This window comes from Erinaceus europaeus, chromosome 16, assembly GCF_950295315.1.
Source record: "Erinaceus europaeus chromosome 16, mEriEur2.1, whole genome shotgun sequence".
Taxonomy (NCBI): Eukaryota; Metazoa; Chordata; class Mammalia; order Eulipotyphla; family Erinaceidae; genus Erinaceus; species Erinaceus europaeus.
In genome coordinates this window covers 70645032-70659070 of record NC_080177.1, presented here as the reverse complement: position 1 = coordinate 70659070, position 14039 = coordinate 70645032, and the positions used below count along the sequence as shown (strand labels likewise).

The window sequence follows — 14039 nt, the reverse complement described above, 5'->3', positions numbered from 1 at the left end:
AGCAAATGTCACTTCCTGTTCTGACTGAGAAGTAGCTTCCTGCTCAGTAACTGCACATTTCCTGTCAAGCATCAGCCAGACATTCAGACCCGACTCTGAGAGGGAGCACAGCACAGGTCACCTGAAGGAGGAGCGGCCAGCATGCTGCTCCCCGGCCTGCTGAGAGTGGTCCTAGCCTCCATCTGCCTTGGTAAGGCTGGTGAGGGCAGCTTCTCTCAGCTTCCCTGTTCAGGGGGTTGAGACAGATCACTACTGTCTGGTGGGGTTTTGAACAGTAGAATAATGGACAGAGAGTCAGAACTCAGCCTACTTTAGTTCTGTACAGACCTATGAATAGCACAAGAGAATAAGGTCTATTTTAATTCATTCATTAGTTTATTTATTTATTCTTTCCTGCAGGGTCCAGCATGACCCAGACGGTAACTCAAACTCAGCCTACAGTTTCTATTCTGGAGAAGGACGATGTAACCTTGGACTGTACATATGAAACCAGTAGTTACAGTTATTATTTGTTTTGGTACAAACAGCCACCCAGTGGGGAAATGATGATCCTTATTCGCCAGGAGTCTTTTAGTGAGCAAAATGCAACCAAGGATCGCTATTCTCTGAACTTCCAAAAAACAGCTCGTTCCATCAGCCTCACCATCACAGCCTCCCAGCTTGGCGACTCTGCGGTGTATTTCTGTGCTCTGAGTGATGCCACAGTGATGTGGGTGCCTGTGGGGGCCCCCCAGAAACCACACTTCTCAGTCTGAGGCACTTCCAAGCTGTCAGCACCTGGGCAGGAATCTCAGATTAGACAGCAAGAAGCAGGGGTTGTGTCAGCAGAGATGTGGGGGATGGCTTTAGAAGAGCAAGCATCACTCTAAGGGAAATGCCCTACCTGGACCAGACAAAACAGCAGAAACTGCCATTTATCAAAATCTTCTGGTGCCAAGGAGATAGCACAGAGGTAACACAATAGAATCCTATGCCTGAGATCCCAGAATACTCAGTTCCAAGCCCCAGCAGCACCACATGCTGGAGCAGGTCAGTACTCTGGTCTCTCTGTGTGTCACATTTTCACAAAAATAAACAAACCAACAGACAAATACTTTTATAAATCATCTTTATCTTTATTTATCTTGAAGTTGATCATTTGGCAAAAGATCTTTTATGGCATATTGCACCAAATAAAAGACTCTGGTGTGGGTGGGGAGAATACAGGTCCAATAAGGATGACAGAGGACCTAGTGGGGGTTGTATTGTTATATGGAAAACTGGGAAATGTTATGCATGTACAAACTATTGTATTTACTGTTGAATATAAAACAGTAATTCCCCAATAAAGAAATTAAAAAGAAAGATCTTTTATGGTGATTATATTAAAGTGGGGTAGTTTTTTTTTGGTATAGACTTCCTGATTATTATTATTTTTGGTTGAATGGTAGCACCTTTTATGCTGCAGCAACTAAATATTTGTTATTTCCCTAAAAAAATTTTTTAATATGAAGAATTTTCTATGTGCCTAGTTCCTAATGACCCCAGATGTCTTTAACTTCAGACAGTTTTGTACTAAGTACATATAGAATAATTGTCTTGAAACATCTTTAATAATAATGTCCTATACTATTGTTTGATGATATTTGGTAGGACTTAGCTAGTGGATTTTTTCCCTGGAATTCAAAAAAAAAAACATTTCTTATTTTAAAGTGAACTCTTATTTCTATTTTATAAGTAGCAATGATAAAAAAAAAAAGGGGAGAGGGTGGTTAGTGCATCAGGTTAAGCACACAAGGCATGAAGTGCAAGGACCTGCTGAAGGAGGCCAGTTAGAGCCCTGATTCCCCACCTGCATACAAGTCACCTCACATGGGTGAAGTAGGTCTATAGGTGTCTGTCTTTCTCTCCCTCTCTCTGTCTTTCCTTCCTCTCTCTATTTTTCTCTGTCCTATCCAACAACAACAATGACAACAAGGGCAACAAAAATTGGAAAAATGGCCTTCAGGAGCAGTGGATTCTGGTGCCTGTGGCACCGAGCCCCAGCAATAGCTCTGGAGGCAAAACAAACGAACAAACAAACAAACAAACAAAAATTTTCCAGGACAGAGAGTGTCTGTTAAAGACATAAACAGGAAAAGATAGACTTATGTAGCCTGTTGTTAAAATTCGGAGGCTCCAGCTGGCTGGGCTAGCTTCACGGGTGGGTAACAGAGACGACCAGAGACATATGGCTGGGCAGGGAAGCTGTATTTCTTTATTCAGGAACAACGATTTATAAACTAATCACCAAACAGAACTCTGCTGCCTCTTTGCCCCGCGATGGCGCCAAGCACTCTCTAACTCTGCAACTCTCCAATTCTGTAACTCTGGAACTCTCTCGGGGTTCCTTGGGGCGGGGGCCAAGGGGGCCCGCGAAACTAGCAGGACTGACCCAAATTTTCTTGGCAGGGGGAGAGCTAGAACAACCCAATGTAAAGCATACAACAGTAGCCAATTCATCCTGTTATTAACTAAACCACTGAATTTTATAAAAAAAAAAACATTCAAAGAATTTTACTAAATATTCTAGAGAAATCTGTTAATAAAAAAATAGTTATCAGTAGAAGTGGGTATAGCATAATTGTTATGCAAAATGACTTTGATATCTGAAGCACTGAAGTCTCAGGTTCAATCCCTAACTATACCATAAGCCAGAGCTGAGCAGTGCTCTGGAAAAAAATAATAAATTAAACAAAATCGTGGGTCAGTAAAGCAGCCTCCTGTTTTAAGAGAATATACAGAAAGCCTCTAGCCTAGGCCCCACCACAGAGAAGTTTCTGTGCTGTTTGTTTTCTGTCACACCTGCCTCTCTTTCTCTTTGTTTTTACTGTGTCAGCCTCTCCCTCTGAAAAGGCTGGCCTGGAGCAGTGAAACCCAGTATACTGACCATAAACTATTAATCCCACCAACAGAAAGAAAGAAAGCAAAAGAAAACAGAAAGAGAGAGAGAGAGAGAGAGAAAAGAAGAAAGGAAGAAAGAAAGAAAGGATGAGAGAGAAAGGGGCTAAGGACTCTGTGGTCTGCTCTTAAAACAGAAAAAAGTGGTAAGTAGTTTACAAAGGTATAAATCAAAGATTTGAGGCCTTGAAAACGTACCCTGGAACAGTGTGGTAAACAGTAATGGCAAACTGCCCAGAACCTACAATTATATAATTCTTCTTAACTCTCAGTAAATGTTTCTGATTTAATAAATATTGCTCTTTCATTTTTGACTGTTGAATTCATTCCCAGCACTTTCACACCTGGGTTACTACTGTGTCACTTTAAACATTTTGCTTTTGCTTCTCAAATGTAGTGATTTCTTATATACAATAAACTTGGGAAAAAAAAAAAACTAATGGCAAGATATTGTCATAAGCTGATTCCCAACACTTAGCAACAAATTTTAAATAGCGGAGTTTTTATAGCCATAACCTGTCTCATGTAATCTTTTCCAACATTTCTGCTTTTACAATATGAGAATCTTCTAAAACATATTAGAAACAATTTAATGACAGTATAAGTTGGAATCACTATAAACTCATGTTCACTTATCTCTACTTAATCTGTAGTGCTTTTACAGTGAGTTCTCATACAATATGCTTCTTAAAGAGTCTCTGGGTGGAGGCCAGGCAGTAGCGCAGCGGGTTAAGTACACCTGGCTCCCCACCTGCAGGGGGTCGCTTCTCAGGCGGTGAAGCAGGTCTGCAGATGTCTATCTTTCTCTCTCCCCCTCTCTATGTCTTCCCCTCCTCTCTCCATTTATCTCTGTTCCATCTAACAACAATGGCAGCAATAACAACAACAATGATAAACAACAAAGGCAACAAAAATAAAAGTAGCCTCCAAACAACAACAATGATAAACAATAAGGGCAACAACCAAAAAAAATACCCTCCAGGAGCAGCGGATCTGTAGTGCAGGCACAGAGCCCAGCTATTAACTCTGGAGGCAAAAAAAAAAAGTTTCTGGGCTGGGTGGTGGCACACCTGGTTAAGCTAACGTAGTACTAAGCAGCAGGACCCACGCAAGGATCCATGTTCAAGCCCAGGTTCCCCACCTGCAGGGGGCACGCTTCACAAGTGGCAAAGCAATTCTACAGGTGTGTATCCTTCTCTCTCTATCTCCTCCTCCCCTCTCAATTTCTCTCTGTCCTACCCAATAAAATGGAAAAAAATTCCACAAGGAGCATAGTGCAGGCACCAAGCCCCAGCAATAATCCTGGAGGGAAAAAAAGTCTCAGTGGTTCCATACCTATGATTGTTGTCATGCTTTCATTTTGCCAGTGAATGAATGAATGCTTCCTGGGAATGGCTGCATCAACATTGTGGCTGTAGCTCGCTTTCCACCTCCTTTGTGGGTCACAGGAAACTTGCTTTACCTCAGCTCAACCTCTTTGTGGGCACATTAACTGCATTTCTATCTGAAATATATAGAGAGAGTTTATGGGTTTTTTGTAAATTATCTTCTGATCTAGAGTGACTAGTATGATATATATATTTCTAGATCATGAATTGAAAATAATCTGGCATATATGTGATTGGAGAATGGAAGTAAACTACCGTCAGACCTCTAGGTATGTGACTACCAAGGTAGAGAAACCGAAGGTTCTGTGACTTCAGTGACTTCCCTGCTTCGCCCATACACCACCCTGCCCATGTCCCTCCCCATCACAAATCTTTGGCTTTTGCAAAAGGAACTTCATGAAGCTTCATTTAAAAGGATGAAGAACTCACGGACACCAATCTGGGAGCTCTGCTCTTTCTTCTTATTTTTGCTCTACAGAAGCCTCCTTTTATCCCCCTGGTTTCTGTTTTTTTCCCTCTGAGAAAACTAAAATTCTCAGTTTAATTTTACCCAGTTTACTTAATAAGGGGGCCATGTAGTGGCACATACATTGCCATATGCAAGACTGTAGGTTCAAGCCCCTGTTCCACAGCTGAATGCCGGAAACGTCACTTGGCAGTGAAGGAGTGCTGTGGGTGTTTGTCTTTCTCTATCTCTCACCCATTCTCTCAGTTTGTCCCTGTCCTGTCTCTTTCAAGACAAGAAATAAAAAGGAAAAATGGCTTTTTATGCAGGCATCAATTTTTTTAATTAAAATTTTCTTTTTGCCTCCAGGGTTATTGCTGGGGATTGGTGCCCTCAATACGAATCCACTGCTTCTGGAGGATATTTTCCCCCCTTTCGTTGCCCTTGTTGTTTTATCATTGTTGTGGTTATTATTGTTGTTGCTATTGCTGTTGTTGTTGTTGGATAGGACAGAGAGAAATCGATAGAGGAGGGGAAGACAGAGAGGGGAGAGAAAGACACCTGCAGACCTGCTTCACCGCTTGTGAAGTGACCCTCCTGCAGGTGGGGAGCCGGAGGTTCAACCAGGAACCTTACAGCAACTGACCCTGTGCTTCGCACTATGTGCACTTAACGCTACAGCCTGACCCCTACAGGCATCAATTTAAAAAAAATACATAATTATTTATTAACATGAGAAACCAGTGCATCACTCTGGTGTGTGAAGTATTAAGGATTGAACTTGGGTCCTCACAGCTGCTAGCCTTGTGCTTTACTACTCTACAACTTCCCTGGCCACCACTTTTGAAATTATGTAAGAAGACTGATTCAGGAGCCCGGCAGTGACGCACCTGGTTAAGTGCACATGGTACAATGTGCGAAGACCCAGGTTCAAACCCCAGCTTCTCTGGAGTTGGATGGTAGCACAGTGGGTTAAGTGCATGTGGCTCAAAGCGCAAGGACCGGCTTCTGTTTCGAGCCCCCGGCTCCCCATCTGCAGGGGAATCGCTTCACAGTCGGTGAAGCAGGACTGTTAGTGTCTATCTTTCTCTGCCCCTACCTGTCATCCCCTCTTCTCTCCATTTCTCTCTGTCCTATACAACAATGACATCAACAACAATAATAATAACTACAACAAAACAAGGGAAACAAAAGGAAAAAAATAAAATAAATAATAAAAAAACCAGCTTTTCACCTGCAGAAGGGAAAGTTTTGCAAGTGGTGAAGCAGAACCACAGATATCTCTCTTTCACTCTCCCTCTCTATCTTCCTCTCCTCTCTTAATTTTTCTCTGTCACCATCAAATAAATAAATAATGTAAAAAAGAAGAATATAGTATGGGACTTTTTTCTTTGTGGACTCTTCTTTCAGTATTTTATTTCTGAGATAATCCATTGTGTGTACTGTGGTATGCTCATTTTTGTTGCTCAATGGGCACACCACACTTAGCTTACAGCCATTATCTGTTCACATGGTTATTTGGATTTTTCTCAGAGTTTGGCCCTCCTCAACAATGTTGTTATGAGTACTTTATAGATGTTTCTTGGTGAATATACTTCTACACTGATATTAAGCTTTAACTTATCTACTAGTTATTTTTATTTTATTAATGACCTCTCTTTTAAGTCAAAAGGAACCTTAAAATTCTCAACATGGCTAATCCCAGAAAAAAAAGACAAAATAGTTTTAACATTTTATAGCTACTTAATACTTAGTGGTTAATTCTCTCTTTTAAAAATATTTATTTATTTATTCCCTTTTGTTGCCATTGTTTTATTGTTGTTGTAGTTATTACTGTTCTTGTTATTGATGATGCTGTTGTTAGATAGGACCGAGAGAAATGGTGAGAGGAGGGGAAGACAGAGAGGGGGAGAGAAAGACAGACACCTGCAGACCTGCTTCACTACTTATGAAGTGACTCCCCTGCAAGTGGGGGCCCAGGGGCTCAAACTGGGATCCTTAAGCCGGTCCTTGGGCTTTGTGCCACCTAAGCTTAACCCTCTGCACTACACCTGACTCCCTTAATACTCCCTTTCTTTTTTTTTTTAATTTCTTTATTGGGGAATTAATGTTTTACATTTGACAGTAAATACAATAGTTTGTACATGCATAACATTCCCCAGTTTTCCATATAACAATACAACCCCCACTAGGTCCTCTGTCATCCTTTTTGGATCTATATTCTGGCCCCCACCCACCCCAGAGTCTTTTACTTTGGTGCAATACTCCAATTCCAGTTCAGGTTTTGCTTGTATTTTTTAATGTTGTCTTTCAACTAATACTCTCTCTTTCTTATACATGTATGATTCCATTGCTCCTGGCAAACCTCCTCTTTTTTTACTTTTAATTTCAGATAGAAAGAAACTAAGCACCTGGGGCCCTAGTCAGGGAATCCTAGAAGCCCCTACCCGATAGATACAATGGACTTAGACTTCTAATAGACTCCTTTCTCCACTGTTACTGGTCACTTCCATAAGCCCTCTTGTGAGCCACTCTGCTGGGGCTCATGTGGGGTGACTCCAACCAGGAAGGTAAGCTTACTGAGACTCCATCACTAGTTCAAGAGACTATGTGATAAAAAAAGAGACTCGAGGAGGATTCTGATACGAACACTCTCTTTATTCAGGGGTGGGCTTGGGTATATATAGAGAAAGTTAAACAAAGAACATTCTTCAAATATGTCAGAAATTACAGGTTTCTTAAAGGTCAGCTTGCCCCTATGGTAGGGGGCTGGTATGACAAGAATTGATGCAGATACATAAAGGTCAAGATAATTAGTCTCCTGATGCAGGCATTTAATTACGCAAAGACATTTGAGAGGAGAATAGAGGTTAAATCAGTTAAAGTGAGATAGAAGATAAACAAGGATTGATGTAAATTAAGGACATCAAAGGACACTGTTAGGAGTGTGTGATAAGGTGTGTTCTCCTTTGTGATCAGAAGGTGACGTGAACTTTGAGTAAATGAACCTTAAAGCAGGCAGCGGGGTGCATTGGATCAACCTTCCCGTGGTGCATCCCGTGAGTACCCATTCATTGGGGAAACTGACTATCCTTCCTAGCTGACTGAATCCACATGGATCCCAGTCACTTTCAAAGCCAGCAACAAGCAGCTCCTGACAGCTTTCAAGCTGTTGGTCCTGCTCTTCGAGTCCTCCAACTTAATGTTGAGGGGCTGTCCTTTGCCAAACACGTTCTTATTGGTCAATTGGCGATACAGTATCAGGCAGATGTTATTTGCCTACAAGAAACACATATAGCAGTTGATGAAGCTGCTTGATCCACCATCAGTGGATTCGATTTAATATGCTATAATCTCCATCCTAAACACGGCCGAGCCATCTACACCAAATCGTGTCTTGCGGACATTTAACATACAGCCTCTTTGACCTTCTACGACTCCATTACTATTGGACCTATTCAGCTCATCAACGTATATAAGCCTCCCAGTGCCTCATGGGATAATGAGGTCCTGCCAAGCCTGAATCACCCAGCCGTGCTGACGGCTCTATCTTAGCCGACTGGGCTTCAGCAAATGACCTCTCCCTATTATACGATCCCAAACAACCAGGCTCTTTTCACAGTGCTAGATGGAATAAAGACTCGTCACCTGACCTGTGCTGGATTAGCACAGTCAACCGCCCAGCCTTTCCCGCTACAAGACAAGTTCTCAAGATCTTCCCGCACAGTCATCACCACCCAGCTATCATCCACATTGGTCTCCAGCTCCCACTGATTCTGTGCTCGGAGAAACTAAGATGGAACTTTCGGAAAGCAAACTGGCGTCTGTTCAGTGATCTTACCAACAAATCTATTCCTGCAATTCCAATTAACTCTATCCCCTCTGAAGATTCCTACAGGCGCTTCCGCCAAGCCATCTTCAAAGCAGCTTCCCAAGCCATTCCTCGTGGGAGACGTGCTAACTATACGCCTTGTCTTGATGCTGAATGCGAGCAGCCACTAAAGCAGTATGATGAGTCGGGCGACCCAGATGTGGCTGACCATCTCATTGCCTCCCTGGATGCAGCACGCCAAGCCCGCTGGCAACAACTCACGGAAAGTCTGAACTTCACCCACTCAAGTAGGAAGGCCTGGAAGCTTCTTCACAGACTGGGTGCCTGTAGCCAACCCCCTCCCGTCTCCCATCCTCCCGTATCTCCAAACTCAGTGGCCAGTCACCTAACTCAAGTTGGACGTGCTAAGATCGACCCAGTCTGGAAAAGAGAAATTTCCCATGACTGGTCATCCCACTTCCGGTTATCTTGTCCATCTCCAAAACTCTCTCCCTTTACACTGTCTGAACTGGAAGGCGCTTTGAAGAGGGTTAAACCGGGAACAGCTGCTGGCTATGATAACATCACCCCAGAACTCATTCTTAACCTGGGTCCCGTGGCAAAGAAATGGCTCGCTTCATTCCTGTCCCACATCTTGGAATCTGAGTCTATGCCCAAAGTTTGGCGTCGTGCAAAGATTATAGCGGTTTTGAAACCAAAGAAAGACCCAACACTGGCCGCCAGCTATAGACCAATTTCTCTCCTCCCGTGTGTTACAAACTCCTTGAGAGGCTGCTTCTGTCACATATTTCTCCTCTTACAGAGAAATTCCTATCACCCGCCCAATCTGGTTTCCGCCCAGGAAGATCTACCTGCGAACAAGCCCTGGCCCTCTCAACTTACATTGAAAATGGATTCCAGAAGAATTTAAAGACGGGTGCTGTCTTAGTTGATCTCACAGCAGCCTATGACACAGTCTGGCACCGCGGTCTCCTAGTCAAGATCTCAAGATGCCTGCCTCCATGGGTGGCCAACACTATATCGTTTCTTCTCCAAAACAGAAGATTCCGGGTACATCTGAGTGACAAGTCTAGCAGATGGAGACTTGTCTCAAGTGGCCTCCCCCAGGGCTCTGTTCTGGCTCCTACACTATTTAATATTTACATCAATGACCTCCCAGAAACTTCTTCAAGGAAGTTTATCTACGCCGATGACATCTGCTGTGCAACTCAGGCATCCAAGTTCGACATCCTCGAGGAAACACTCACGAAAGACATGTCTCTGATATCTGATTACTGTAAAAAATGGCGACTAATTCCTAGCACTGCTAAAACGGTATCATCTGTTTTCCATCTACACCATGCCTCGGCCTCAAATGAGCTTAATGTGCAGCTTGGCGATATGAGAATCCGGCATGAAGTCCAGCCAGTCTATCTTGGCGATACTCTCGATCGCACTCTGTCATTTCACAAATATCTCATAAAAACTGCAGCAAAGGTGGGCGCGAGGAATAACATCATTGAAAGACTGGCCAGCTCCTCATGGGGCACAAGCGCTTCTACACTACGATCATCCTCTCTGGCATTATGCTATTCCACTGCAGAATACTGTGCCCCAGTATGGTTCCGTAGCCCCCATGTCCACTTGGTCGATTCCAAATTATATTCCTCCATGAGGATAATTTCTGGAACCATCCATTCCACCCCGGTTCCATGGCTGCCAGTTCTTAGCAAAATCGCCCCACCAGGTATTCGTCGGGATGCGGCATCATCTAAGTTCATTTCCCACGTCTACGCTTGACCAGACCTGCCAATATACGTGGATATCTTCGCCCACCCTGTCCAACGCTTGATGTCTCGTCACCCAATCTGGTCCCCTACGCCTACACTGAACTTCTCTGTTCCAGACTCTTGGAAACAGAGTTGGCAGTCAGCTGAGGTAAAGAACAAACACCTCATCACAGACCCCTGCAAGCATCAACCTGGCTTTGACCTAGCACGTTATGATTGGGCCCTCCTCAATCGCTATCGAACAGGCCATGGCCGGTGCGCAGCTATGTTCCATCGCTGGGGAGCCAGAGACGACCCGAACTGCCCCTGCGGCTCCAGACAGACTATGACCCACATAGTCAACGACTGCCACCTCTCCAGATTCAAAGGAGGTCTCGAAACTTTACATCAGGCTCAACCTGACACTGTTGACTGGCTACGGAAGAAGGGCAAACGCTAGAAGAAGAAGAAAGCAGGCAGCCATGTGGCCTTCCTTCAGGGAGAAACTAAGTGCAAGAGGTCTGCATGTTTTCTGTGAGCCTGGGAGGCTAACAAGGCAAGCTTAGTCTGGGATACTTTTTCTCTCTTGGCTCATCTCTATGAAGAGAGAGGCTAACAAGCGGGGTGTCTTTCCAGATCTCCATCCAAGGATGGGAGATCTCCTCTAAGTTCTACCAAGCTTTCACATAGTCCCACACCACTCCCTATATAAAGTAACATGGTCTCACTGTAAAGTAAGAATGGCAGGGGCTGCTTCACTCTCCAGAGGGTGGCTGGGTCACCTTGCTCTGCCACTTGAGGAAGACTAGTCCTGAAATGGGTTCAGTCCAGAATGTTGCCAGGTGTGACCATGGCCAGCGAGCTCAGACTGGCAGGGAATCAAGAGGCTATACAGGCTAAATATGAATATACATGGGCCCTGGGTCAGATTGATGAGGCAAGTTAATTGTATTTATATATTCTCTTCAAGTCTGGGAGCTACTCTCCGCCCTAATATAGCTTTCTAGCCCCATTCTCAACTCTGACTACATATTCCTAGACAATATATTTAGTCCACCTCCATGTTAACTGCCAAAATCTAGCAAAAATTACTAAAGTCATGAGTCCCTAGGATCATACCTAAAATAGACTTCCCAGCTTCTTACCACCATAAAAATCCCTACTCTTACCTGCTATATTCCTACTTTCTGGTTTCTGTCTATTAAATGTTTTGTCCTGCTTCATACCTTAACTGCCTGTCAGACAACAAGTTGCAGATGCTACTATGATTCCATTCTGAACTCTCTGGGAAGATGACCACAGCACTGTGTCTTGGAACCTTACCTCTCCAGAGCTCTACCCCACTAGGGAAAGATAGAAACAGGCTGGGGGTATGTATCAACCTGTCAATGTCCATGTCCAATAGAGAAGAAATTACAGAAGCCAGAACTCCCACCTTTTTCACCCCAAAAAGAATTTTGTTCTATACTCCCAGAGGGGGAGAAAAGTTAGGGGAAGATGTCCAGAGGGCTCTGAATTCTAACTTCATCAGGACCCAGAGAAAGAAGAGCAAAAAATGAAAAGACATTTAGAAGTAGTAATGGGTGTAGGTATGACTTAGAAAGGAAAAGGAGGCAGGGCCATAGTAAAAATGGGCACAGGTATACATAGATACATAGATAGATATAGAAATAATAGTCAACCCATATCTGTGGCATTGGGAGAACCACTGAAGTTACCAATGGAGGGAATGGGAATACAGAACTCTGGTGGTGGGAATGGTGTGGAATTGTACCCCTGTTAAGTCATAATTTCATAAACCAATATCAAATAACAAATTAAAACAAGAAAGAGGCTGAGATAGAAAGAGGGAACACACTTCAACATAATTTCACAGAGCTTTCTTCACATTGGCGCTGTGCATAGAGTTGTCATGGGTTTCCAGAAGTTTAAACCCAGATACTCTGCATAGTAAAATGTACCTGTGCTGGGTGAACTGAAACTGTACTTCTTGAAAGTTATATTCATCTTTCCAGAAGGACAAGATTGGGAGTCTGCTGCTGGGACAGAAGGAAGAAGTAAGACTCTGTTCTGTGGGGAGCTGGCCTATTTGGCTGTGGAACTGTGATTCTGAAAAAAGGCCGTTGGAAGTATGTAATTTCAGAAAAAAGCAATAACAGAAGGGTTTATTTTTTTTTCCATTTTAGGAACAATTTTTAGAGGATATTCTTTTCAGAAATCATGTGGTCAATGATCAACAACAAAGCTATAGACGAGTAAAGAGAAGCTCAAGTTCAGTTCAGTCTGATAACTTAAAGTTGGATAAGTATTTTTCTCAGAGAGTTTTAAAGTTTAAAAGAATGTGAATGTTAGGCTAGATTACAGTTATCCTCAGTGTAACTACCCTCCACCTCTAGATAAGGAGACTTTGCCCTGTGGTGCACGAGAGGGGTTTCAGAGGCTGCTGAGTTGAGAAGTGTTTCATTTGGGTCCTATGTTTTTATATTTGCTTTTTCTTTGGGAATCCTTTACCCTAGGTAAGGTTGTGCTGCTTTGAGTTAGTTACTTGGTATAGTCAGCAGATGAAACTTAAAACATATTGAGAGATAACATATTATTTAAAATATTTTTAAATAAAAATTAAAGTGAATCTTAGATTTAAATACAAAATATAATACATTTAGAAAAAACATAGGAGAAAAAATTATGGTATTTGAGTAAATGAAGAGTTTGTAGTCTTATACCTAAAGCCTGCCCCCACATACTAACTATCTGGACTTTATCAGTATTAAAAACCTCTTCTCCACAAGAGACCCTGTTGAAAAGCTAAGAAGATCAGCTACAGATTGAATTTACAACCGGTATGTCTGACATAGGTTTTATGTCTGGACTACTCATGTAAAGAACATCATCAGTCTAAATTGTTACATATAACTTGTTTTTTTTTTAAATATAATTTACAACAACAACAAACCCCCCCTCCCCCAAGAAGAAATAAAAAGAAGCAAACTGACTGGAAACACAGTGACTCAGATAGACCTTGTTTCTATCACTCATACTGAATGGAGAAAAAAAATTGGGTTAAGTGCAGGTGGTGCAAAGCACAAGGACCCGCATGAGGATCCCGGTTCGAGCCCCTGGTTCCCCACCTTCAGGGGAGTCGCTTCACAGGTGGTGAAGCAGGCCTGCAGGTGTCTCTCTTTCTCTCTCTCTCTCTGTCTTCCCCTCTTCTCTCCATTTCTCTCTGTCCTATCCAACAACATCAATAATAATTACTAAAACAATAAAGCAACAAGGGCAACAAAAGGGAATAAATAAATACAAAAAAAAGAATCTCATGTAATAATAATAATAAAAAACCTGACTTCAAAAGATTCCTGTTTTACAATTCTGTCTCCATGACATAGTATTATAGAAATAACAATGATGTAAGGATGAAGAATCGATTATAGGATAATGACAGGGAAAGGATAAATGTAGTCTCAAAGTGGGAGCACAAGTGATTTTTGTGCTTATGCAATAGCTGTGCATCTTGATCACAGCAATGAGTTTATTCATGTGACGTACACAAATAAAAGAAAATGCACATGCTTAAGATTTCATAGAAACACACACACACACTCACTGAGTGCAAGCAAAATCCCATTTAGTTCTTTAGATTGTGCCAATGCTAATTTACTGGCTTAGATACCCATGGAGGAGGCTGGGTAAAGAGCACATTAAAGGCG

The 14039-nt window shown here is 42.6% G+C and overlaps 1 protein-coding gene and 1 gene segment (V, D, J or C); both read left to right on the top strand.

The window, feature by feature from the left end:
* The window catches only part of LOC103125982 (T cell receptor alpha chain MC.7.G5-like), a 578475-nt gene that overhangs the window by 54515 nt on the left and 509921 nt on the right, over positions 1-14039 (top strand). The gene's annotated exons all lie outside the window — the stretch shown is intronic.
* Positions 77-1272, top strand: LOC132533361 (T cell receptor alpha variable 19-like). The segment is given in 2 exon segments: positions 77-190; positions 400-1272. Coding segments are annotated over 2 exon segments (405 nt in total).